This window comes from Brettanomyces nanus, chromosome 4 (assembly GCF_011074865.1).
Source record: "Brettanomyces nanus chromosome 4, complete sequence".
Classification (NCBI taxonomy): Eukaryota; Fungi; Ascomycota; class Pichiomycetes; order Pichiales; family Pichiaceae; genus Brettanomyces; species Brettanomyces nanus.
This window is the reverse complement of record NC_052377.1, coordinates 1,249,009-1,273,715: the sequence shown is the minus strand read 5'-3', so window position 1 is coordinate 1,273,715 and position 24,707 is coordinate 1,249,009. Positions and strand designations below refer to the sequence as shown.

Below are 24,707 nucleotides of genomic sequence, written 5' to 3'. Positions count from 1 at the left end.
ATACATACTGCCCGTATTCTAGGCAGATCCTTCATCAAATTCATCCCCCGGATTCAATACGAACATCTCTGGCGCTCCATCGGCCGCCAGCACCTCCACTATTTTTACAATTTTTTCCGCTTTTTTTTTTTTTTTTTCATTATCGAATCTTCGGGAAGTTTGTCGGCGGGTTCATCAAGTAGACAAAAGTTAATTCATCCTGTGTTTCTTATTACTTTTCAGTCTCTTTTATTTTTGCAAGAAATACACAAAGTTTCACTCCATAATGTCCACATTGGTAAGTTTGCATCCGAGCGCTTCCATTAGTTTCACTCCTTACTAACATGCACTAGTCCAATTTCATTAAATCTGCTAAGTCGATCATCCCAACGTTTGACAGAGTTTTGGTCCAAAGAATCAAGGCTTCTCAGAAGACTGCCTCTGGTATCTACATTCCCGAAAAAAACCTTTCCAAGCCAAATGTTGCCAATGTTATTGCCATTGGTCCCGGTTACACTGCTCAAGGTGGCCAGCTTATTAAGCCAACCGTTGCCGTTGGTGACAAAGTCTTGATTCCTCCTCATGGAGGAAGCCAGATCACCCTCAACAAAGAAGAGTACCTACTTCTTAGAGATTCCGATATATTGGCTAAGATTCAGGATTAATCGTTACTGAATGGTTGAAGCGATGTGCATTCATATCCATCTGTAAATAGAAAATGTCAATTCCATTACGATCTACCTACCGTTTTTAAATTTTTATTATCTTCTTATTATTTTAGGCATTTGCTTGCCTCCAGTAGTTTTCAAGCTTGTACCTTCCTAAAATGTCCACGATGGAGTCCTCTGTTTCATAATTATACATACTCCACTTGCGAAAATGGAGAAGGGGAAGCTCTCCTTCCCAGACCAACTGACAATCGTTGGAACTCAAGTCTTCCAATGGCAATGAATCATTATTTTTCTCGGTATTCGGTCTCTCGTTTTCTTGCCACTTGATTCGTCTTAGCATGAGTTTCTTATACTTATTTACAGCTTTCTGTCCTCCTTCCACAATTACCAAGCTGATTCCGTCCTTTAAATTCAGACACAACCCAGTAAGTCCGTACTCCTTGGCATTAATATCCACTTTGTATACATGCTTAGGATTTGTGAGTCTTCCCACTCTAAAAATACAGCTGTGATATCCTTTTTTCAGTCGATCTTTGTCTACCCCTTTCTGAAGCTTGTCACGTCGCTGCTCTTTAGTAAGTTGCCTATCCTTGTTCATTTTTTCGTGCTCGATCTGTCTTTGCTCTACCTCTTGTTTAATCTTCATTTCGACTTCGGTCGGGTTCTTAATTGTTTCGTTCGTTAGTACATTCATGAGATTCTTCAACTTCACCTTGGGAGGAGGTGCAGGATCAAGTCCTAACTTGACTCTATCTCGTTTCTCCTCAATTCTTGCCGTACGGGCATTCTTTCGCAACCTTTTCTTCTCTTCCTTAGTGAGATACAATGGCTTTAGTTGCGGTAAACTCTTCTCCCACGGTGCGGGTATTGGAACAGGATGCTGAATATATATCGTAATCGGATTATTTTCATCACTGATGTCCTTATAAGTCACATTACTCTCATCACCGAGGCCATCATAGCTTTTGATTCTCATTAGCTCCTGGTCCCACCATTCAATATTGGGCGGCAATGTGGGGGCATAATACTGTTCACCAAGCTTCTCATCCGGTATTAGATGTAGACTTTTCAACCTATTTTGCCTTTCCTCCTCTTCCTGCTCTTGCTCCAATTGCTCTCGAAGCAGTTGCGCTTCTCGTACGTATTTTCCCTTTTCATTCACCTGCATCAATCTTTTCTGCCTAACTGGAGCTTTAGAAATATCATTCTGATCGATATATGGATTAATAAAGAAACCTTTGCTTGACCTCCACTTACTATTCTTGATCGGGTTCTTTAGTTTTGATTCATCTTGATTGCTTTTCCATTCAGACGGAACAGGCAATCGAGCCCCATCTCCATTGGTACCTCTCAAGAGTGGATGAATTTTAATACTTTTTAGTATTGATTCCTCTTCTGGTTCTTCTCCACCCTGGGACAATAATTTAGCATGTGCCTTCAGCCTTTTTGCTCCAGCATACTGCCCTTTCGGATATGTCCTCTTATTGCGACTCATCTAGTTCAAACAAGCCTATTGTTAAGAACTTCTAGGTAAAGAGTGCGATAAGAGTGAACCAAAAAAGTGAAAATATGGACCGCAAAATGATTTTCAAGTCTTCCCTTGACTACGTTTATATATATAAAAATTCATATATTCAGGGTCGTCCCAACTAGTTTAAACAAATCCAAAGCCTTCATTTCCTTCTCTCACAGCTAGTAGCAAAGCTGCACGCAATTTCTCGTAATTCTCATATTCGGGCAAATCGATTTGGTTGAAGCAAGTATGTGCAGAGGGTAATCGATCCGTATCACCGTATACCCGTTGAACACTAAACTTCGAGATTCCATTGACACCACTTAACTCTTTAAATCCATTCAATGGAACCTTTGAGGTACCTGTTGCAAATTGAAGAAGCTTGGCTCTTTCCTCCTTATCAAACGACTTAACTGCCCTCCAGAACCATTGTATTTGAGATGAAGAGGCGCTGTAGTTGACATAATTAGTATTATTTTTCCAGTCATCGACATCAATGTCAGGCAGACCAGATATCAACAATTCCAACTCTTGCTCATCAAAAATAGCCACTAAATCCCTAGGAATTATCTGGTAGAAACCTTCCAAGAAATTGTCCATCTGATCCTTAACCGAGGTTAGAAGTCTATACTCCACAATTAGACGAACATATTCCTGTTTGTTTTTCTCCGTCACAGCAATACCTCTTCCATTTTCTTTTAAATCAATAATCTTATGTTCACCATAATCATCAGCTTCCACAGAGAACGTTTCAACAATGATATCGGTGATATTGTTTTCCAACATCCAAAGCAACGACTTGTAGTAATCTGGATCAAGTGACTCCATATCCTTGAGAGACACGGGCTTGCCCAAAATTCTCTTGAAAACCGCACGCGTGAAGTGACAGTCCAACATGTAGCCATCGTACACGGCCTTACCAATAATCATTCCAACAAACTTGAAAAAAGAAAGATGCTCTGGGTTGACCCAAGAAGCTCTATTGGGATGGAATGTCGTCTTATCAGAGGTAACAGGTGTAAATAATGCATAATCTGGATTGAATATTTGCCTTGAAAGTACCTGATACCATTCTCTAGTTAGGCCACCAGCATCAACACCTTCCTCGCCACGGAAACCAATTTCCAAATTACTCTTTCGAACAGTTTCCGGTGGTTTGAAGAAAATCGCTCTATAAGAATCAAGGAATACCTGGTCTCTTCTGACGGAGACATTCAATACAGGTTTGTCAGAGTCATCTTTATGAAGCTTCTGTCGAAAGTAGACTCTCTTATTATCGAACTCAAGCACCTTAGGATTTCTAATTAACACAGAGAACGGACCACTCATCAACTTTGGATTGGTTCGTATCATCTGGTTCAATATCTTCTTATGTTCTTCAGTGAAGGAAAAGAACAACGACTCAATTGGCTCATTTGAAAAGTCATGATCCTTTTCTTCTTCATATCGAAGAATGTCTCTCACCGGTAACCTCTCGACCTTACTATGTTTGCACACCACCATTAAAGCTTCAATCAAAGGAGATAAAATGGTCGTAACTTGAGCAAGATCGCTCCTCTCTCTGAGAAGCTTCAAGCAGTTACTAAGGGCTCCCCAAAGAGGACCCAATGCAGAGGTGCGGTATAGTTCTTTAAGCTCTTCAGTTTCTGAGGAGCTTCCATTTTCACTTTGGAACAAGTAATCCAAAGCTGTCAACACCCGTAAAAGTTTTGCCTGATCGGATGATGCAGATGAAAATTCTGCCAAATACTTGATATCATCAACATCGCCTTTATGATTCCGCAATTCATCAATAAGGAGCCTCAAGTCCTTAGCAATCTTAGAGCTTAGAGCGGTCGCATTAGAGGACAACTCGTGCGGGAAAATAACCTTGGCATTGCTCAACGTCGACATGTTCTGAATCGTGGCTATAGTCTGTTGAAACACTTTGCTAGCGCATTCGTCAGCTACCAAAATATCCACAACAAGCCTTAAATTTTTGTCCGGAACCACTGGTAACTGAGGCTTTCTGCTGAATAGATCATCCTTGTTTTCATCCAATTCAGTCAATTTCTCCTTCATAGCTTTCAATGGCATACTGGCTATCTGGATAGAGCGGGAAAGAATATCCATCAAATTGGAGTCATCCTTAATAAGCTTCTCGTCAAGCAAACTCAACAATATATTGATAGGGTATCGATAACTGCTGTCTGTGACCTTGTGTCTTTTTGCCACTTTCTTCATAAAAGAAGTACTCTCTTGTTCCATCAAAAAATGGAATCTCATGTGATTTTCATTCTCCAAAAGATACTGTATAACATCAATGGCCTGTGTAGCCACTGTGAGCGTGGTGCATCCAACAGGAAACTTAATGCTAAGGCTTGGGTCAGAGATATGGCTTGACCTGATGGAGGACTTCAAGGCATCAACAGAAGATTCCGTAGCTGCAGCAGTTGCAGACGATACTTTTGCCCGTTGACATAAATGATAATAAAGAAGTTCCAATGACGCCTGACTTCTTAATCCCTCTTGCAAGATATATAACAACATGGTGATAATTTCACTTCTAGTGTGCTTGTTGTAGCATAGATACGAAACCGCCTTGAAGAAACTTTCTCGCTTGTAGTACAACTGGGGAACAAAAATCATCTTCATCATAGCTGCAACACCATATTTATCTGCCATGGCAGGGAAGAAGACCTTAGACTTCTTCTTCTGCTTATCGATAGACTTGATGTCTACTTCAGTTTCCATTCCTTCCACGGGCGAATCTACAGCTGCTATCTCTTCATCCTCATCGTAAGATTCATCCAAATTCCCCATACTTCGAGTCTCGATTGTAGTCTGATACTCGTCCCTCAAGATATCGGCACGAATCTCATCAGGCAAAGCGGCCATAAAATCAGGATCCACCTCTCTCACACGGTCACCCGATGCTGATGAATCTACTCTCCGTTGACGAACATGCTGTGTAAATACTTCCTCTCGCATATCATCTGGAAGAGCTTGCAAAAACTCAGGGTCTATATCCGTTCCACTTATATCGATAGGTGTTCCTCCAATAGTAACATAGATGGCATCCCTCGGGATTCCTTCGGCAGCCCGATGTTCCCTAAACTTTTCTTCCGCCTCTCTGCGCTTTCTCTCCTCCTCCTCTCTTGTCTTCCGTAAAGTTTCCAACCGTTCTTGTTTCAAGCGATCTTCTTCCTCGGAAATTTTCAAACTCTTGTCATAAATGCGGTTGATTATGCTAGGAATAACCCTGCATGACTCTTTCACCATTGTTTTGTTGTAGTATAGATGGGCAACCTCTAACCACCTCTGAACAGTGGATTTCAAGAAAATATTTGGAATCCGCTGATTCCTCTTCGATTGTCCAGTACCATGTGTCTCAAGAGCTCTGAGAAAGTCACTCAAAGTACCGTTACCCATATTTGCGGAGTTTCCAAGACTGAACGGAATAACGGGACCATCCGGATTGTATGTCCTAGAAAAACTGTTGTTGGTTATATCAATGAGAGAAAACGGATTGTCAGAATTTCCCCTTGGAAATGCACGAGGAACATAACCAATATCCGCTTCAGGAGCGCGAGATGTGAATAATCGATTAAAGTTAATACCTCCATCATCAGACACATCGTCAAACTCATTGATATTTGGAAAACTTCTAGATCCACTGCGCCTTGTAGAACGATCAACACCGCCTGCATCGTCATGCTCGTGCTCGTTAATCCATTCATCGAGAATAGCGCTATCGTCATCGCTACTATCTCGACTTTCCGTACCATCATCAACACCTTCATTGCTGCTGTCAATATCAAGCTGCTCATCGTCAATCAGATCAAAGTCCTCATCAGAGAGAACGACGTCACTTCTGTCAACGTCATTGCCAGTGTCATCATTATCTTCATTAATAGGATCAGAGTCATCAAAACGCTCGTCGGAATCGCTAACGACATCAATCATGAAATTCTCATTGTCATCAATGTAGCGTCCCTCGTTGCCACTAACTTCGTCTTCATCGACTCCTCGATTTTGGTTCAAGATATGATCGGAATCGCCGTCATCATCCTCAAAAACAATATCGACATCCGAACTGTCATCGTTATTATCGTGTAATGACCGCATTTCCTCATCTCCATCGGTGCCATCATCTGAAGAGTACACAATCTCAATATCGTCATCGTTCAAGATAGCGTCATCGTCCAAAAGTTCATCACTAATATCCTCATCTTCTTCATTCTCTATTTCATCGACATCATACATTCCTAAGGTGGAATTCCGAAGCAAATCAGGCAGTTCTTCACGCTCCTCCAATGCTTCATCATTTAGCACTTCTTCATCCCCCTCACCAGGTTGTTGACCATCTTTGAACTTTTCCTGATCTTTCACCTTTATACTACCCAATGCAGATAAGCACCTCATTATGGCTCCCGCAATATCCTCAGTATAGGGGAAATTTGGATCGAGATCAGCCAGTATAGATGTTAGGAGAAACGAAAACTTCTTTTCGAGGAGCTCATTGGCAATGTAATAGTCATCATGACGAGTGACAAGTAGATCTATGCATGATGTGAGGCTCAACTCAAAACTGTCACCCAGAAGTTTGCAAACCACATCCAATATATCTACAATCTTGCTATACCTCATTAGAGCACTTCCATTATCACTATTCTCATTCTTGATCGCCTTGATTAGGATATCCACAGCAAATTTTCTGACAAATGTCATATCGGGATCGACAATATGTGGATCAGTATATTTTACATTCTTCATAGGAACGGTCGATACCAAGGCAAATATGCAAACACCAGCAAATTGAGAAAGGAGTTTTCGTCTTTTAGCTTCAACAGAAGATGATTTGCTAAACGGATCTGATAATATAAGGCGGTGAACCAAAATGTTCAAAGCTGTTGAGCGGGGTTTGCCAACAGCCTGAGGGTCCACATTCTTCTTCGAAAACATCAAAAATTCAGTCTTAGCCTGCTTATAGGAAAAGAGCAATTCTGAAATGGTCTGCATCAAGAACAGAGTATATGCAAGATCCTTGTTCTGAAACATGTCATCCTTGGAATAAAAATTGGCACGAGTGTTGCCATCGTAAGAATGAACTCCTTTTCTATCCTCAACTTTGCCAGAATCTTCAACAGTTTCTGTTGTTTCAGGTGGAGTGGTAGTTAGGTCTCTCCTGCTGACAGCCATCAACTCGGATAAAAGAGTATGCATAATTCCCGTACTATACGGAACCTTAGCTTCCTTCCCAGTGTCTTTTATGGATAGATCATTAGCAGCAATAAATTTCTTTTGCTTTGGTGTCATCCCAATAATGCTCATGTTATTCAACGGCCTGGTACATTGATAAAGAATCGACTTTTCAGCCAATATATCAATAAAAACATCATCATTTCGAATTACCAAAGATGCGTTTTCCTTAATGACACTCGGAAGGCCACGAACACGGATCTTCTGATTAGATGTCTTCTTAGGCATGATAGCGCGATCCATTTCACGACTTATATAAGCTTCAATCGTTTCTTTATTCTCCATGCATCTTCTGAAAAGATTGATTACAAGGCTTTGAAGATTTGTCGATTCATCGGTGAATCGTTTAATACATTCAACCAACAAGGTCAACATGGATGATTCATAAACTCTTGAGCAACGCTCATAGTTGTCGCAAAGTAGGATCATAATACGGGTAACCGATGCAGCCACATTGCAACTTTCAAGTGCGGAAATACGCAATAGCCTTTGAAGCAGTTCCTCCTCTTGATCCGGTTTCATACACCAATTTTTAACAAAGGTTACCGATGCCTGAGACAGTTTGTACTCTATACCAATCTTATCAACATCAGGAGTTTTTGGCATCTTGCTATGGGCAAGAAACTTTTCCAACACCATTAAAAGACTTGGGAACCAAACAGCACCTACCGCATCTGCACTTACATGCTCTACCAATCCAGATATGATGCTCTCATTAATATCCGGATATTTGTTAATGGAATTTTCATCAATGAGATAAGAAAGTAATTGGAGCATGCTGGAAAGCCTTTCGGATGGCTCTTTATTCTTGGGATCAGTATCAAACGAGAACGAGCAAATATTGATGTATACCGAATTAAGGACTTCAGTGAAAAACAGATATGAAGACTTTGAACAAACGCTGAGCAGGAGATCAGAAATACGGAAAGTGGCTTTAGGATAAAGTTGAGCCATCTGGATCCAATAGTCAATGAAGTTTGTCTCGTTTGCACCCCTAGAAAAGTTTAGATCATCCAAAGTACATGCGTGCATGTACTGAGGTGCTGCAGGCTCCTGATGCTCAGGAACAAACGGAGTATGCTGAGCTTTAGTGCACACAGCCTTCCAGTCGACATCAGATATGGTATCCTCAAACTGTTCGATTAACTCGCCAGGCTCATCAGCATATAATGCGTCCAACGAGTTTCTGTAGAATATAAGAAATTCAGTGGCTGCAGTCCGATTTAGACCCAATAGGCACAAGTATTCTATCTTATCGTCTGAAGGGCTTACACATCTCAAAGAAAGAGGATATAACCTACCTTCAAAGACATGAGACTGAGTAGTTGAAACAGCAGTATAGAAATTTTTGCTCACCACGATGAGCTTCTCAATCAAAAGAACAGGAATATTATGTGGATTTTGATCTAGAATATGACAGCAATCAGAGTGGAGTAGTTCGTTGAGCAAGCCAAAACCAGCAAGGGACGTCTGCACTAAGATGGAATAGCTTAACTCATGAGAATATGCGGTCAAATCCTTGGCCAAATCGGGGTAGAGTCGCTCCTGAGCAGGAATGTATGATATCATCGATTTTGTAGTCACACCAGAATAAATGCTCAAGATTTGACTTAAAAGTAGAATGGTAGTGCTGCATACGTTTATATCCACGTACTTGGATTCAGCATATTTCACAACTTCATCGTGAGGGAACGTTTCGAGAAGTTTGAAATACTTAACAGCTAAGTTCCGCATTACAATCAAACCATTGTTCTGAAGAAGGCAGATAACCATAGCTGCATTAATTGGATCTGAAGTGCGCGGCCTCATGAACAGAGTTGAGTAGAGCTGATTAAGCATCAGTAGCATGTATCCACACTCAATCTCAAGGTTAGGAGTGGAAATATTGGTTAACGTCTCAACAGTAACGTTCGTGTACTGTAGAAGAATTGACGCAGCAAGTTTAGGGCACATACCAAACTTGCTGTCTTGACGTCTGTCATTGCTCACACGACATAGGCCAGCAAATATGTATCTCATCCAAGACTGACATCTAGAGAAATGAAAAAATAGGGCTGACTCGTTTTTAAACTTAGCACTATTGCCTGCACAGAAAGCGGATTTGTCGTTTGGGTGCCCAATCTCAATATGATAACGAGTGATGCCCTGGTTAACTGATATGACGTTCTTAGCGGCATCAGCCGGAGTTCTAGAATGTAATATAACCTCTTCCAAAGCAACCCTCCTATAAAACAGAAGCATTTCCTTCACTAAATCAAGACCTTGTTCAGAAGCATAGACCTTAACAAATGAAAGAATCTTACCTGAAGCAAGCTTGTTTGGTGATGCATAAACATCACTGATAATATATAACAAACAGTTCACAATGCCAAGTTTAGATAGCACAGCACCTCCGGCCTCGGCAGCCGCCGTAGAGAAGGGCATACTTATATCCTGGCTCAGATCAAATTGATCAAAGAAGGATGTGCTATCATCCTCAAAGTAGGTAAAAGAGTGCAAATCATCTAGCGCACGTCCTAATGTCTTGACAAGGGCTTCTAATGAGAAGCAATGATCTTCCTGGTCAATGGACATGATGACACTGCTGATAGAGTATAGTGCAGTGGAGAGAACAAAGTCAAACGGTGCATTCTTGACAGTAATAAATTTCAAGAGATCATCCACTTTGACCTTCTTGAAAATGTTCTTCCATATTCTGGAGTTGTCAAAAAGTACCGAGACAAACGAGGCAGTACATTCAAGAACATCTCCTCCGATGCAGGTCTCCCAGGTAATCATGTCATCAGAACCTTCTTCTTTTTCGATAACGTTTTCATTAGATGATTTGTAAAGCGAACCTTGAGGAGACTGGAAAAACTCCGATTGGGGGAATTGAGTGAGGTTAGGAATATCATGTAGAAGTCCTAAGATTTGTTCCTCAATAGCCGGCTTCAAGCCGGGATGATGTCGTGCGAGCTCATCTATTTCTTGGCCCATCGCCAAACTGTTATCGTCTTTTAATAGTTCATGGCACAAATCGTTATTCCTAAATATTCCAAAGAACCGAGAAATGATGCTCAACTCTTGGATCTTGCGATGCCCCCCATGATTAAGAGCAATAGCACTGATGGTATCAGGAAGCTCAAGAAGTAAATCGCCGGATTTTCCAAGGAGTGTATCAAACTGCTGGAAAAATATTTCTATTACGCCGCCTTCCTCAAGAATCGCATAGGCCGTTGGCTCGCTGTTAATGATACCAACGATGATTCGCAATGTGCTGGTCAATAAATCATAACCAAAAATAGATGGATTACTCAGTATTCTGATGAAACTTTGTAAAATCGAAGAATCATAAAGGTTTCTCATTCTGTCCCCGGAATGATTTGTGATCAAGTCATTGATCAATTTCAACAAAAAATTGATCGTTTTGACCTGCCTAACGGTAATTGCAAAGGAAAGGTCGCAGTTCTTAGGAGAACCACCATCAAAGTCTGGATCATTTATCGCAAAATCAACCTCGTATTGTAATAGGTTTATCAAAACATTGAATCCATCATTAGCAATAAAGTCGTCCACCACATCTGGACAAGAACGAATAAATATTTCAATCAAGTGTAAAGGTCCAGATCTGGTCATGCGGAAATTAGTCCTCAAATTAAGGAAGTCAAGGAAAATGATCAAAAGTCCTGCACTCCGAAGATGATTGACCAATCTTTTGTTGTCAATAAAGTTAGCGACCAAATTGAAAACGTAGTTCAAATATGTCTTAGTCATATCTATTTTATCCTCTCTGGCCGATTTAAGAATTGATCTTAGTAAATGAAAGAGTAGACCATGAGAAGCATTCCCACCCCATGCTCTCATCAAATCAGAACCACCAGTTTTCTTTCCCGATATGTTCACAAATGCTCTCAAGCTAGCAAAAGAAGGATCATACGATACAGTATTGTCGGGATTAATAAGATCAGACATGTAACTCAAAAGGAAAGGCTCTTCATCAAACACTGTGCTTGCCAACACCGAATAAAAGCAGCAAGACGATGCTGCAGCTACTGCGAGGCATTTCATAGTGACCAATTTTTCACGTAACTGTAAGCATGAATATGATTTGCTGTTATATGCCTTGGCTACGTATACCGCAATAACAAAATCCGACCACCTCTCTTTAGGAAGAAATTCTTCGGCCCGATCATAGATCTGTTGATAAGACATCTTCCGAACAGCATCAGAATTCAAGTGGAAATAATGTAATCCCTCTTGGAAAGTATCGCTTTGCGAACCCATGACTTTGGCATGCAAAGAAGATGAAGATGGAGTTACACCGGCAGCATTGGAAGCACTTGAAGCGTTTGAAATCGAATGAGAGGGTGATTGCAAATGCCTTTCTCCATTATTCTTGGCCTGATTAATAAACTTAGCTTTGCGCATCTCCAGCTTTGTATCAAATTTAAGAGTATCCGGAGAACCGATATTGGTCTTAGTCTCGATCTTTTTTTGAGCGACTACTTTGACAGTTGCCACATTATAATATTCAAAATCAAGGCACTGCCATTCCGATGGAGTAGATGCGTTGGGGTTCAGACAATCAAGCAAGCTTACATGTCTCAAAGCGTGCGAATATCGCCTAGACTTGGAATGACGATTTGTTTTCTGTGCCTTTGCAATTATCTTATCACCGTGATGGGCCAACAATTCATTAGCCTCAGATGAAGTAATCATAGGTGGGAAGCATTTGGCTAGCTTGAGCAAAACGTCTTTTATTTTGGATGGAACAGAGCAACAGGAACTCTCAGAGGTGGAGAATCTCTCGCATAGAAGACATGTGGTTTTAAGAGCTTCAAGGCGGATGTCCAAAGAGGTCGACATGATAAGTGAATATATACGTTCAGCAGAATTGTATATGCTCTTATTGTTGCTATACTCAAGCAAACAGTAACTATAATCAAGACATGTGATAATCAATAAAGCATCATCTGTCTCAACATGTCGAAGCTTTGGATAGTCAGCAGTAAGATCATACTTCTCAATATGGTCTTCCATGATCTGGTCAATTCTGTTTAAGACAGAGATATAATGAAATAAATCAACTCTTAAACCATTCCAAGGTTCATTGATCTTCTCCTGCATCACTGTGATCATTTCTGGAATTGTACATGTTGTCAGTTTTTCTGTCACCTCTTGAATCGCTTTTGTCATCTCCTCTTTTTCCCGGAAGGAACGTTTAGAGATCAACATGGTTGACTAAAACTGGTAAGCTATTTAGCAAATCAAAGTAACTATGCAAATCTTGACACCGTTTAAAGGTAATCGCTAATAAGAGATTAACAGTGGATTGCCTTCCAATGGTTTGCCTTTAGTAAAATAGTAACTCATGCCCTACAGATAGATCTTTTTTTTTTTTAATCTCCTTTTATTTTTCACTGCTCAGTGTTTGGGACGTTCAGCTAAACTTTTTCTATGCCTCCCTCCCTTTCAAAAAAAAAAATTCCGATCCAAAATTTACTGATTTGGATGGGCATCTTTACACCAAACAAAGCAAGAGAAAAAGATTTTAAGTACGCGTCAGTTCCAGAAATAGATAGGCGCATCTCTATCTTTAACCAGGGACTTATTTACTCTGATCAGTCGTTGAAGGGTACCATTTTCCATGTTATACAGCATTAATATTTTGGCATATTAATGAGTTTCTCGAGAAGAGTCCCTCAGATTTTTAGAATAATGACACAATATGCTCGTACCAATACTTCCAGAGTTATAGGTCAGTTGTCACCATCACAGCAATTTCGCCAGCCTCAAGCATCCGCCAATTCTCCACCGCTACCCTCATCCGATTTGAGGAGCAAGGTATCACCTTCTGATATTCAGTATTCATTTTCCAATGATGCTTCTGCATCCTTGAATATACCGTCGTCTCCGGAAACAATGCTGGTTCCTGCTTCTAAAAGGATACATACAGATGCAGACCCGCTGGTAGAAGGCACTCACAATAATACGAGTTTAGACCAAGTTATTGAATATTTAGACTGGTTTGGCAAACTCTGCCCCAAATGTGAGATGCAGGTCGACGAGACAGTCACTTTATTGAAGAAATACTTTAAGAAAGATAGTCAGGGTCCAGCCGATATGTCAACTGTCAGCTCTTCCTACAGTTCAGTAATTCCCTTTACCAAAGGGGGCCGTCGAAAGGTGATAGTGATTTCTTCAGCAGACAAGGAAAATATTTCAAATACCCAATCACCCATTCCGGCAGCAAGTAATATTCGTGAACCGGGTTTGATTACCGTTGCAAAGACAGCTGTCTCTACAAATTATAATGCTTCTTTTGCTGGCACTTCCTGTCATGGACCCATCACTTTTAAAAGATCAATTTCCACCTCAAGCTCTCATAATGCAAAAATTGAACTGTTGACGCAAAAACCTAGTGTTTGGAAAGATGATCCCCAAAAAGAAGCTGAAGTTGTTCAGAGTACGGCAGCACCCCTTCTTCATACTGCTTGCAATGAGCCTTGTCTTTCCAAAAAGGTCAAGGCGATCACGCTTAGCGAGGAACAAAATACTGTGATTGAACTTGCGCGTTTAGGCTACAATATCTTCTACACAGGTTCCGCTGGTACCGGTAAATCCTTATTGCTTAAATCTCTAATCAAAACTCTCAAGAAGCAGCACAAGAAAGGTACTGTTGCTATTACTGCATCCACTGGATTGGCTGCATGCAACATTGGTGGAATGACTCTTCATTCGTTTGCGGGAATTGGTCTTGGTAAGGGTGATGCAGAGTCTTTATTCAAAAAGGTGAAGAAGAAACAGAAAACTCGGGAACGTTGGGTTGACTTGGATGTCTTGATTATTGATGAAATTTCGATGATAGACGGTCCTCTTTTTGATAAGCTTGAATTTATCGCTCGTAAGATCAGACGTAGCGATAAACCATTTGGTGGTATTCAATTAATTGTCTGTGGAGACTTTTACCAGTTGCCTCCAGTTGTCAAGGAAAGTAGTCCTATATTTGCCTTTGAGAGTGAGGCTTGGAAGAGAATCATTCAGTTCACTATTGTTCTAAAGAAAGTTTTTCGCCAGCAGAACGATAAGGACTTCGTTAAAATGTTGAACGAAGTAAGAGAAGGTTGCGTGTCTCCTGCGACAGTACGTAAGTTCAAGGCTCTAGAAAGACCTCTGAATGGCCATCATGGCGTTATTCCGGCAGAGTTGTACCCCACTAGAAGGGAGGTTAATAAGGCGAACGGAGCGATGTTAGAAAAAATTGGAGGAGCATCTGTTGTTTTTAAAGCTGTAAATGGAGGTTCTGTTAGCGACGAGCAGCAGCGGAATAGGCTACTTGCAAATTTTCTGGCTCCTGAAGTCATATATCTCAAAAAGGGAGCTCAGGTGATGATGGTAAAGAATGTCGATGAAACGTTAGTTAATGGATCTCTAGGAAATGTGATTGATTTCATTGATCCGGACACCTACAGCTTTTATCTGGACATGATGGACTCGGCTTTAGACTCTCAAGAAAATATTGATAAACGACTCTCCGAATATATGGAGTTCCATGACAAAAATGCGCATCCTTCTAAGCATGCTAAGGATCTTATCATGAATCCTTCCGATTTGGATAGTCAGCTAGATGAAAGTATTTTTAAGTTTTTTGACAAACTGAAGGATGATCCTTCGTTGCCAAAGTCTGTCGTGCAGAATTATCAGAGGAAGAAAGAGCTGATCAAAGAGATTTACGCTTCTTCAAAAGGTCGCAGACTACCGCTTGTTAGATTTATTCTCTCCGATGGTTCCACCAGGGATGTTCTTGTTGAGCCTGAAGTATTTAGCATTGAAGATGAACACGAGAGGCCTCTTGTATCTCGAACACAGTTACCACTAATTCTCGCCTGGTCTTTATCCATTCATAAGGCTCAGGGTCAGACACTTCCATTGGTGAGAATCGATTTGAGAAATGTTTTTGAAAAGGGACAGGCATATGTTGCATTATCAAGAGCCACTAGCCGCAGAGGATTACAGATTTGTAATTTTGACCCTTATAGGATAAATGTGGACCAGCGTGTGGTTTATTTTTACAAAGGTTTAGTTGACTCAGAAGAGGCTATGGCTATTCATAAAAAGAGTGTGACCAATAATAAGGGTAGAGATGGTAAAAAGGAGATGCAGCCAAAAGCAAATGGTTTTATCAATCGTTTGGAGAAGTTGAACGAGCAAACGGCAAATGCCTCAAGTTTTCCAGACTCACTGTCTGGTTCATCGCATTATGACAATAAGTCAAAAGATGAGGGTGACATGTATGATGCCTTTCTTGGCACTGAACAGAAGGAAGAGATCACCAACTAACATATTCATTTGTTGCTTTCAAAGTTTTTGCATTGTTTATACATATAATTAGGATTTTAAAAAACATTGGTTATCAACTAAGCACCGAAAATCTGGCCATGAATGTTAAACCAGAAATAAAAACTCTTTTTGGCTTGTCCATTTGTCAACTTGCAAACAGACGACATCAAAGTAGAATTAAGTCCTGCAATTGGACAAGCGATGAAAATTGGAATAAAAAACCTCAACAGCATGGTTCCGCTCAGAGCTGAAAAGTATTGATATCATGATGTTGGTGAAGAAATGTACTCCCCAGATTACCATCGAACCTCTCCGCCTGACCGGAAAGCTGTTCACGTTCAGTATTTAGCAATTGCCAATGTTCAAGAACAGGGATGTTGAATTCAGTAGGAGTAACGAGGATAAGTTGCCCAAGAATGGAAAGCTTTCTATCCACACTCTGCAAAGATGGACTCTCTTCAATTTCATTTTTGACAAACTGAAAAAATGAAAACCATTTTTCCGATATCATAAGAAACAATTCAGGGAATTTTAGCTTATTCTCCACAGCAACATTCAACAATTCGACAGATAAGGCATAAGCGAAGTTTGAATCGTCAGCAGATGCAAAATCAAGGCATGTTAGTTTCACCTTATTGAGCAAAGGATTCAACTCTTCGTCATCTTCATCCCCTTTAGCATATATAAACGTCTTATCAAGGTAGTAACTGTTCAACCCTATAATCAATGATTTCATCAATCCAAAGAGTACATTGGCATGCTTGTAACTACCACTATTCAACTCAAGAATACGATAAATGATTTTTTGTGGATCATTGATTTCTAATATCTGTTTAGGTGTAACTGGGACTCCCGGCGTGAAAGAGATCTTCCACTGTAATAGAGCTCGATTGGCATCTATCAATGTCCTTAGCTGATCACAATCTTTTGTATTTTCCCCGATGAGATCCAAGCATTCCAGTGAATTCTTCAATGAGCCTATTGTCGGGTCACAGTTTGTGGCATGTTTATAATGATACCACGCATACTTCATAATAAGCTGTTGTGATCTCTCAAGAGGAAGCTTGCAAAACTTACCCGTGAACACTTTTGCGATCACATTGAAATATTTTAGATCCAACAACTTGGTAAGTATCATCTCATCCAAAGTTTCTCTTTCGACCTTCCTGAAAATGTTGGTATTATCAAAAATCCAATAGATAGACTTTAATAGAGCTTCCCATTGCTTGGAGTTTCTTCCATATTTGGATTCACTGTCTATAAATTTGTGTAACTCTGTAAGCTGTACAGTTTTGTCGGAAGAGCTGAGATTCACAATCTCGACCAAGGAAAGGTCGTTCGCATATAGTCTCTGTGCAGTTTCAATGATCTTTTCGCAATTCCGAAGAAACGATTGGGTGGGAGCTACCTTCGGATACATTCTCTCAATACTGTCTTCTGAGCAATGCATCAATTCGGAGGTAGGTTCACCTTCATCTAGATTCAGCGATTTGAGTGAAACAAGTATCTCCTTGGAATCAACAAGGACCTCAAGAATAGCCTTTGGACATAAGTATATTATGGATATCAATATTGAGACAAATTTGTTCATCACCTCACTGTGCTTGGACACAGCTTTGAGTAAGCTGTCCTGCCTTATCAGTTCCAACACAATCTTGTAATGGTAAACCACCATATCTTTCTCCGTCTCACAAATTATTTTATCTCCGAACTTAATGAGCCATTCATTGAAAGCGTCCCATAATTGAAACCGATAATTCAAGTATGGTATCAACGTGGAATTGGTGAGCTCCTCAAAGCACCACTTACTGATGGCCGTATTCATTATAAGATCAATCTGGTCGATATCGGAATATAGGGTATCAAAGTCAACCAACGGAGGCACTTCGGTAAACTTAGAGAGATGCTCCAACGGATAGTCAAATCCATAGAACCAGTTCTCCAACTGCTTAGAAGATAACGAGAACTGCAAAACCTCTTGTAACATTTTTTCGGAAAGGACAAATGAAAGGTCAAATTCGTTGTGTCTAAAGATTCTGGCCCTACAAAAGGAAAAGAACATCAACTCATAGGATGATCGATCCCATGAAGAACTTTCCTTGCCGAGATAATCGTACTGGTATTTGATTGCCACTTCATCGCTAGCTTCTATTGTACATTTGGCAGCCTTCATAAGTTCTTCTTCGTTCAATGATAATGACTGAGCAATGATTGGAGGAAGATTATCAAAAATCAAGGTGAAATCATCAGACTGCCCTAGAGAGCAAGAGTAAGAAAGGCACTGAGAGAGGAAATCCGATAATATCTTTGACAATTTCTCGATTGGACTATTCAATGATACAGAAGACAATATCAATCCGACAATTTGATTGGCAGAGAAGTTGATTTGTGCCTTGGGATCTCTCTTTGTATATCTGTACACCAAAGGCACCACTCTTAGTAAAGCATTAGCCACATTGTCACTAGATATGTATTCGGATAGGGTGTAGTCCAATGCAAGAATCGCTTTGGCATATAAAACTTCGCTATCAGTGGCTATTACCTCGTCCATTTTCTAATCAATATCGTCAAACAAGTAAGAAGAGTTGTAAGAATCATTGACTTGTGAGATTGAAATTTATTATGGGAAGAATCGAGCATCGTAAAAAAAAAGATTGTCCATGAAGAACCTAAGAATCCAAGAACCTAAGATGTCTGCAAGACATGTGAATAGTATTACTGGAAACCCAAATAAATGTTCAAGAACATTTCATAAAATGTAGATAATAGTTTGTAAATAAGCCTATTTTCATTCTGTCCTCAAAAGAAGTTGTCGAATGAAAGTTTGACGAAGAGATAGTCCTTAGGTGTTCAGGATATCCTAGTCTGATCCATTTTAGGCAATGCGGACACTGACAATGATATCTTTTCATGCCCTTTGTGAGATATTGGCAGAAAAGAGCATTAGGATTTGGAAGCGCTATAGTCTTGGTTTCTTTTGCCATATTTTCAAAGACAACGATACCATGGGCTATAGCCATGTGATCTTCATACCACTCTTGAGGAACCCATCTTTTATGGGGACACAGTCTGCATAAATAAGAATCAACTTCTCTTTTCTTATTCATTTTCATATAGCGGGGCTCTACGCAAGACTCCCTGAGCTCAAATCCATTTTGTGTGAAGATTTCGGACATTGCAGACTCACTGGCACTTTCGGGACATTCCAAATTCTCCAAAATGCCAAGATCTTCAATATCACTTTTGGCTATCCTGTGATGTTTATAGACTTGAGGTTTCAATAACTTGTTGGTTATTTTGAAAAAGGACTTCCATAACTCAACATCCTGAAAACCATTTGGCAGCTGAATTGGGCTAACACATTTCTCATCATCTTTATATGGAACTAGTTTAACACTGATATCTGAGTGTACTTTCTTAACAGCTTGTCTAAAGCTGTTTTCCTTTTCATCCGCTTCTTTCTGTAGCTGCATTTCTTTTTCTCTATTAGAATTGTATATCTCGTCGTGAATTTCCTCTGGCGAAGCAAACTCTTTCATTTTTTCATAGCTGTTCGATACCCAGAGATTGATTTCGTTTTCAGCCGTCAAAGACAAATCCATTCCTTTTAAGCAAATTTTTGAACTAGCAAAGTCTAGTAACAATATGTATTACTGGTTTCTCTACGAAACAAGACCGATTAAAAAGTCTATCATCTCATTGAAGTCCCTTGACGCTCGGTTTTATTTCCTTTTTAAGCGCGAATTAGGAAAGCTTCCGAGTTCGTCTTAGGAAAGGTCCGAAGTTAATAACCATGAATTCATTTCCCTTTACCATATAAAATTACTTAAAAAAAGGTTACATAACATAAAGTCAATAAATAAATACTGACATATCCAGATGGTGCTCATAAATCAAATCACAGCATAACCACTACCGTAACTGACACTGCTATCTAAAGCAGACAATACATGGGAGCTCTGAGCATATCCATTCCATTGGAACTTGCCTGAGTTGGAGCCTTTGTAAAATTTCTCCATGATATGAAGTAAAACGCTTAATGGTTTGGCACCACAGATGGTATTGTCAGTATCTGCCAAATACTCTTTGAACTTCTTGTAGGAACCAGTTGATGCGACTTCCATAGCTTTCTTATCTAAGGCCTCGATACTTTGGTAAATTTTTAGGCCACCTGATGTATCATCTGGATGATCTATTAGGCTCGAAATTTCACCATCTGGTGTGTAAGCAGTGTATCCGAACCGCGCACCCCAGTGGCAGAAGTCAGAGGTAATAATAAATGCATTTTCCTTATCAGCAAAATAAGGACTTAAATATTCAGCCAACTCGCTTTCAAACCTAGTATTTGAGGCACTAATCATGATGGGAATGATCTTGGGCACGCCATTCTTGGAGTCCCGAGTCGCTTTGTATAGAAATGGCATGTGCATTTCAAAGCAGTGTTCATCCTCATCGGTCTGAAGTGACATCTCCTTAAACATCTTAGGATGCTTCTCTGCCAATTGTTGAATGACATCAGTATCAACATCTATATTCCCCAAGGGAGTTTTATAGATATCGCAGCCAGTGGTCATAACACACCCAGAGAAGTAGACATGATGAGAGGGCCCCATAATGAACACTCTCTTGATGTTAGTGGAATCAAAGGCACCATATGCTTTGGCTAGCGTTGGTCCAGCATAGGAATAACCTGCATGTGGACCAATAAGAATTCGGGCACCATTGATCTTCTGTTGGCGATCACCTAACAATTGGTCTAATTGCTTATCTAGTACTTTAGGATTATCTGTGTACCATGAACCGGCATGACTGGCCTCTCTAATTCGAAGAGAAGGAGACATTGCCATTGTGAAAAGACTTCTAGGGTTTAGAACAAAAGTGCCTCTGAGGTATCCAGCGATAATCAACTTTACAAGTCCAAGATCACCCTAATGACGTCTCAATTGGTCGTCACAGCGGTGGCAATCTCAATAGCGATCACTCTATTTGGCTGCCGCTCTCATATTGTACCGATATGATTTTTTTCTTTTTGTGTCTCAATCCGGTTAGGCGCAAAAGAATCCGCATACCAAATTATTTGTCATGTTTCTTTTAGTCATATACTACACTAATAGAGTAGGGACAAGTATTACTCAGGTTTCATTTCAGGATTACTCTTTCTAAAAGGGAACAGAAATCTGTATTAATAAAATCACCCAAATATATGCATTAGATAGTATTCTGCGGAAACTTGATTGCATAAGCAACTAAATCATCAAAGTAACCGTAATCCTGCTCCCGATCGTCAAATAAAATGGTCACTTTAGCCATATTAATCGCAACATCATTAGGGATAAACCTCCCCAACTTCAAAAAACAGAGCATATAAAGCTCACAGATACTTTTAAATATATCCTCTTCCCAATTTACCGAGGTGCTGCTTCTGTTAACGACAACACTAGACTTCAAGCAGCTAGATCGGCGCTTTCTATAAATTTCACTCTCCTTGGTTATAAGCTCAATATAAGAGACATTTTCGCTCAAGTTCTTAAACAAGCCAATAAATTTGTAACTTAAGAAAGTATTGCCATACTTAATAAGATTCTTCAAGATCTTAAGGGCAACGGATATAATTCTAGGGTCCTTGGAAGCAAATAGAAAGGTAGCTACAAAGTCCCAAAGAGGCGATATAGCAGGCAAGAACTTGCTTCTCTGTGTGGATAGCAATGGAATAACCTTATCAATCAATTTTAGGGTGGTCAACGTTAAGCTTGCTGACCGGTTCTTTGATAGACGTTCAGCATACGACAAAATATCAAGAAGAAGAGAATAAGTCTGCCTTTCCAAGGGAGAGGTCCATTTATTTGTGTCATCCGGGACATCTGCATGCTGACCGCTATTTTCGAACTGCGATGCAATAGACTCAGCCTTGTTACCATCATCATCGTCATCGGAATCCGATCCACTATCCAATTCCAAAAATCTATCTTTTTTGATCTTTTCATGTTTGTCCTCCTCATCAGAATCGGTTTCCTGAAGAATATCTGATTTTAGCTTCAGAAAATTGACAGCAGCAATAATGCTGTCCATACCCCATGGGCTAGGATAATCAACATCATCTTCCTCTGACTCTTTAGTAAAATTTTCGAAGTCAAAGTTTTCGAAAGAATGCTTATATAATTGCTCTACAATCTCTGTGAACACACAAAAAAATCCATCACAAAGAGAGGAGTAACCGTAGAAGCAATCCAATAGAGTGAACATGGCTGTAATAACATCCTCAAGCTGTGTAAGTAGTTGAACACCTCCGATTCTCACCAAAATTATCAATATCATTGGAATTCTTGGAGTAAGCGATTCTCCAGTCAACTTAAGAGAGAGAGAATCCAATAAATAGTCACTATTCTCATATATCAACGATCTTACGGATCCCCCGTATAGAGTGCTTGCAATATTCATGATAGTAAGTTGAGCCTCATTTCTCACAATCTCATTGGGGCAAGCCAAATTATCTATGACATGGTAGAGATGATCTATAAGTTCCCCCTGAAAATCGTTTCCAAGCACTTTGCACGCTTCGTTAATTGTTCTCAATGATATAACAGTAGATCTAATAAATCCGACATTAGTCGTCTCTACGGTTGAATTAATTTCCAGTAGATCATTGGCTATTTCCAATGATCTATAGATATTTTCAGTGGTGGTCAAAGAAGTATCCGGTGGGTTGGATTCATTTTCAGCTAAATCAAAATATTCATCTGCGTGAAAAGTATAATCCCGATCATACTGTTTTCCAAACACAATAAAAGAATACATCATCCAAAGAGTTATGGAACGATCTATTACAGAGTTCACGTTTGACATCTCTTCATTGGTGCTAAGATACTCAGATATAATCAGCTGAATGTTGGGAACATAAGCCAAGGAACGCATGACATCACTTAACGCCTCTTCCACATTTTGATCGAGAATTCCGTCAAATATATTCGACAAGTCTAGCTTAGCATTAAGATTAATGATATTGTCATCATCTCCACCGTATACATAGTCGCCTGTAATCAAAGCTATCTCTGTTCCGTACGGCTTGCTGGATGTGATTAAGCACTTTTTCCTTGAATCAGAAGAGTTTTGTTTTTGAACAATCAAAGTCAACTCAGAATGAAGCTTCTCTAAAATATCATAGCAAAGATATTGATCCATTGCATTGAGAGAAACCAAACACTTGATAAAAAAACCGAGATTCGCTAGAAGAGTTTGGGCCTTGACGGAATCAGGAGAGTTCAAAGTAGACCCAATAAGCTCGGCCTCTAAACTTAACATACTTCTAAGATCCGCAACTAAAACTGAAAGGTTCTTAGAGAGCAAAATCGACTCAACCATTAACTCTTCGATTGAGCTGTCATATGAATATATTGCCGCTAATGATTTGAGTATGGTAGGAATAATCATATTGCATGATACTAGACAATTTCTCAATATGGTGACATCAATATGAAATAGAGCATCCCTATACTCTGAATGTTCTAACCAATTAGATTGAGGATGTAATATGATACCTAGAGCTTTTTTGAATTGGGATAATGTCACATCAAGCCACTTAGTGGTGCGGTGGGTCCCGCCTTCAGCATTTTGCGGAAGAGTAACTTTAAAATGGGTGGGTCCCTTGTCAATCATGGGCGACAAGTTTTCATTTTTGAGATCACTCAACTCTTTTAAAGACTCCACTTGAGGGTCTAGTTCAAAATCGTCAAATATGTAAGATGTCAATATTGCCAAGACATCATAGATCCCAATCGCAACTTTATAGTGCGGCTTTGATTTCATAAGTTTAACAAAGCTTGATACAACCCCAGGGAACATGAGCGACAACACTTCACCATCCTGAATGCCTTGGAAAAGAAGGTCCAATGCCTGCAAGCATGCGAGTCTCGCCTCCAACTTAGAACTATGTAACGAACTATCAAGCATTATCGTTACAAAATATCCCAATATTGGCACAATCTTTACATCTTTGAATAAAGATTCGAAAACCCCGTTTTGCTGTCTCTGCGCTCCCGAAAGGAGGTTTCTCAAGCATAACGCACCATTCTCTAAAGTTTCGTCAGAATGCTTCGCCACTTCAAGCTTATCAGGTGGACCCCCGATGAGAAAAGTTATTAATGGAAATAGTTGGGTAAATAAGTCGTGGCTAAGTCGACCTGGTTGCGACCAGCAATAAACTATAAGCATATTGATGATGGAAAGTGTATGCTCCAACTCGGAATCAGCGATGCTCGATTTCTTGAGTAATTCAGCAATAGGCACAAATACATAATCCGCAAGATTCAGAGGAAGACTCAAAGGATCATTACAAATGTCAATAGCTTTGCTAAGATCATTATCTAAGGTTTTGAGTGCATCAAGAAGATCAAGAGATCCGGAGTTCTTTGTTGGAGACATAGTTAATACAGACAATGCCACACAGGCAGGTCTGATGCTCTTGAAGATACGATCAGCAGTAACGTCATCACTTTCATATATATGTGGATGATCCATCAAAAAAACTTCACCATGAAACTCTACCAAGAAACCGTATGATATATCCGCTCATTCACTAAGTTAAGACATCTCTTACTTTTATCACTTACGTAATTTGAGATCTCATGTTTGTTACCCTACTTGATTGAAAAAAAATATTTGTCGACTTGTCTCTGAAAAAGTTTTCATTTAGATTCGCCAGAGAGCCACTGTTCTTTCTTCTTCAAATACAATCGATTCATTGCAAAAGTTGTATGTATCTTGCTATTAGGGTGAAAAGTGCTGGAAGAAGAATTATTGGTTACCGGTAATGTTCAAGTTATGGCTGTGCGTTCGACAAAGAACGCCAGACATTGCTGGAGTGTTTGATGAGTATGAACTTATTATACTGGTACTGTAATACCTTCTTCAAGTTGGGGCTTTTAGTTCTCTGCTTCATGAATCCCATTGGGGACACTCATGGGGTCTTAATTTTTTGCTCGTAGTAA

At 39.9% G+C, this 24,707-nt stretch overlaps 6 protein-coding genes across 6 annotated transcripts; 1 reads left to right on the top strand and 5 right to left on the bottom strand.

Moving 5' to 3' along the window:
* Nucleotides 1–265: 265 nt before the first annotated feature.
* HSP10 (10 kDa heat shock protein) lies at nt 266–644 on the top strand (the record flags this gene model as incomplete). The annotated part of the gene is made up of 2 exons (XM_038924074.1): nt 266–277; nt 333–644. The coding sequence occupies 2 exons, from the start codon at nt 266–268 to the stop codon at nt 642–644; spliced, it is 324 nt and encodes a 107-aa protein (XP_038780002.1).
* A 112-nt stretch (nt 645–756) lies between these two features.
* FOA43_003825 (uncharacterized protein) lies at nt 757–2,145 on the bottom strand (the record flags this gene model as incomplete). The annotated part of the gene is made up of 1 exon (XM_038924073.1): nt 757–2,145. The coding sequence occupies one exon, from the start codon at nt 2,143–2,145 to the stop codon at nt 757–759; it is 1,389 nt and encodes a 462-aa protein (XP_038780001.1).
* A 159-nt stretch (nt 2,146–2,304) lies between these two features.
* FOA43_003824 (uncharacterized protein) lies at nt 2,305–12,618 on the bottom strand (the record flags this gene model as incomplete). Its single annotated transcript, XM_038924072.1, has 1 exon — nt 2,305–12,618. The coding sequence occupies one exon, from the start codon at nt 12,616–12,618 to the stop codon at nt 2,305–2,307; it is 10,314 nt and encodes a 3,437-aa protein (XP_038780000.1).
* Nucleotides 12,619–15,964: 3,346 nt separating this feature from the next.
* On the bottom strand, nt 15,965–18,274 carry FOA43_003823 (uncharacterized protein; the record flags this gene model as incomplete). Its single annotated transcript, XM_038924071.1, has 1 exon — nt 15,965–18,274. The coding sequence occupies one exon, from the start codon at nt 18,272–18,274 to the stop codon at nt 15,965–15,967; it is 2,310 nt and encodes a 769-aa protein (XP_038779999.1).
* Nucleotides 18,275–19,616: 1,342 nt separating this feature from the next.
* On the bottom strand, nt 19,617–20,570 carry FOA43_003822 (uncharacterized protein; the record flags this gene model as incomplete). The annotated part of the gene is made up of 1 exon (XM_038924070.1): nt 19,617–20,570. The coding sequence occupies one exon, from the start codon at nt 20,568–20,570 to the stop codon at nt 19,617–19,619; it is 954 nt and encodes a 317-aa protein (XP_038779998.1).
* Nucleotides 20,571–20,931: 361 nt separating this feature from the next.
* FOA43_003821 (uncharacterized protein) lies at nt 20,932–24,141 on the bottom strand (the record flags this gene model as incomplete). The annotated part of the gene is made up of 1 exon (XM_038924069.1): nt 20,932–24,141. The coding sequence occupies one exon, from the start codon at nt 24,139–24,141 to the stop codon at nt 20,932–20,934; it is 3,210 nt and encodes a 1,069-aa protein (XP_038779997.1).
* Nucleotides 24,142–24,707: the final 566 nt, after the last annotated feature.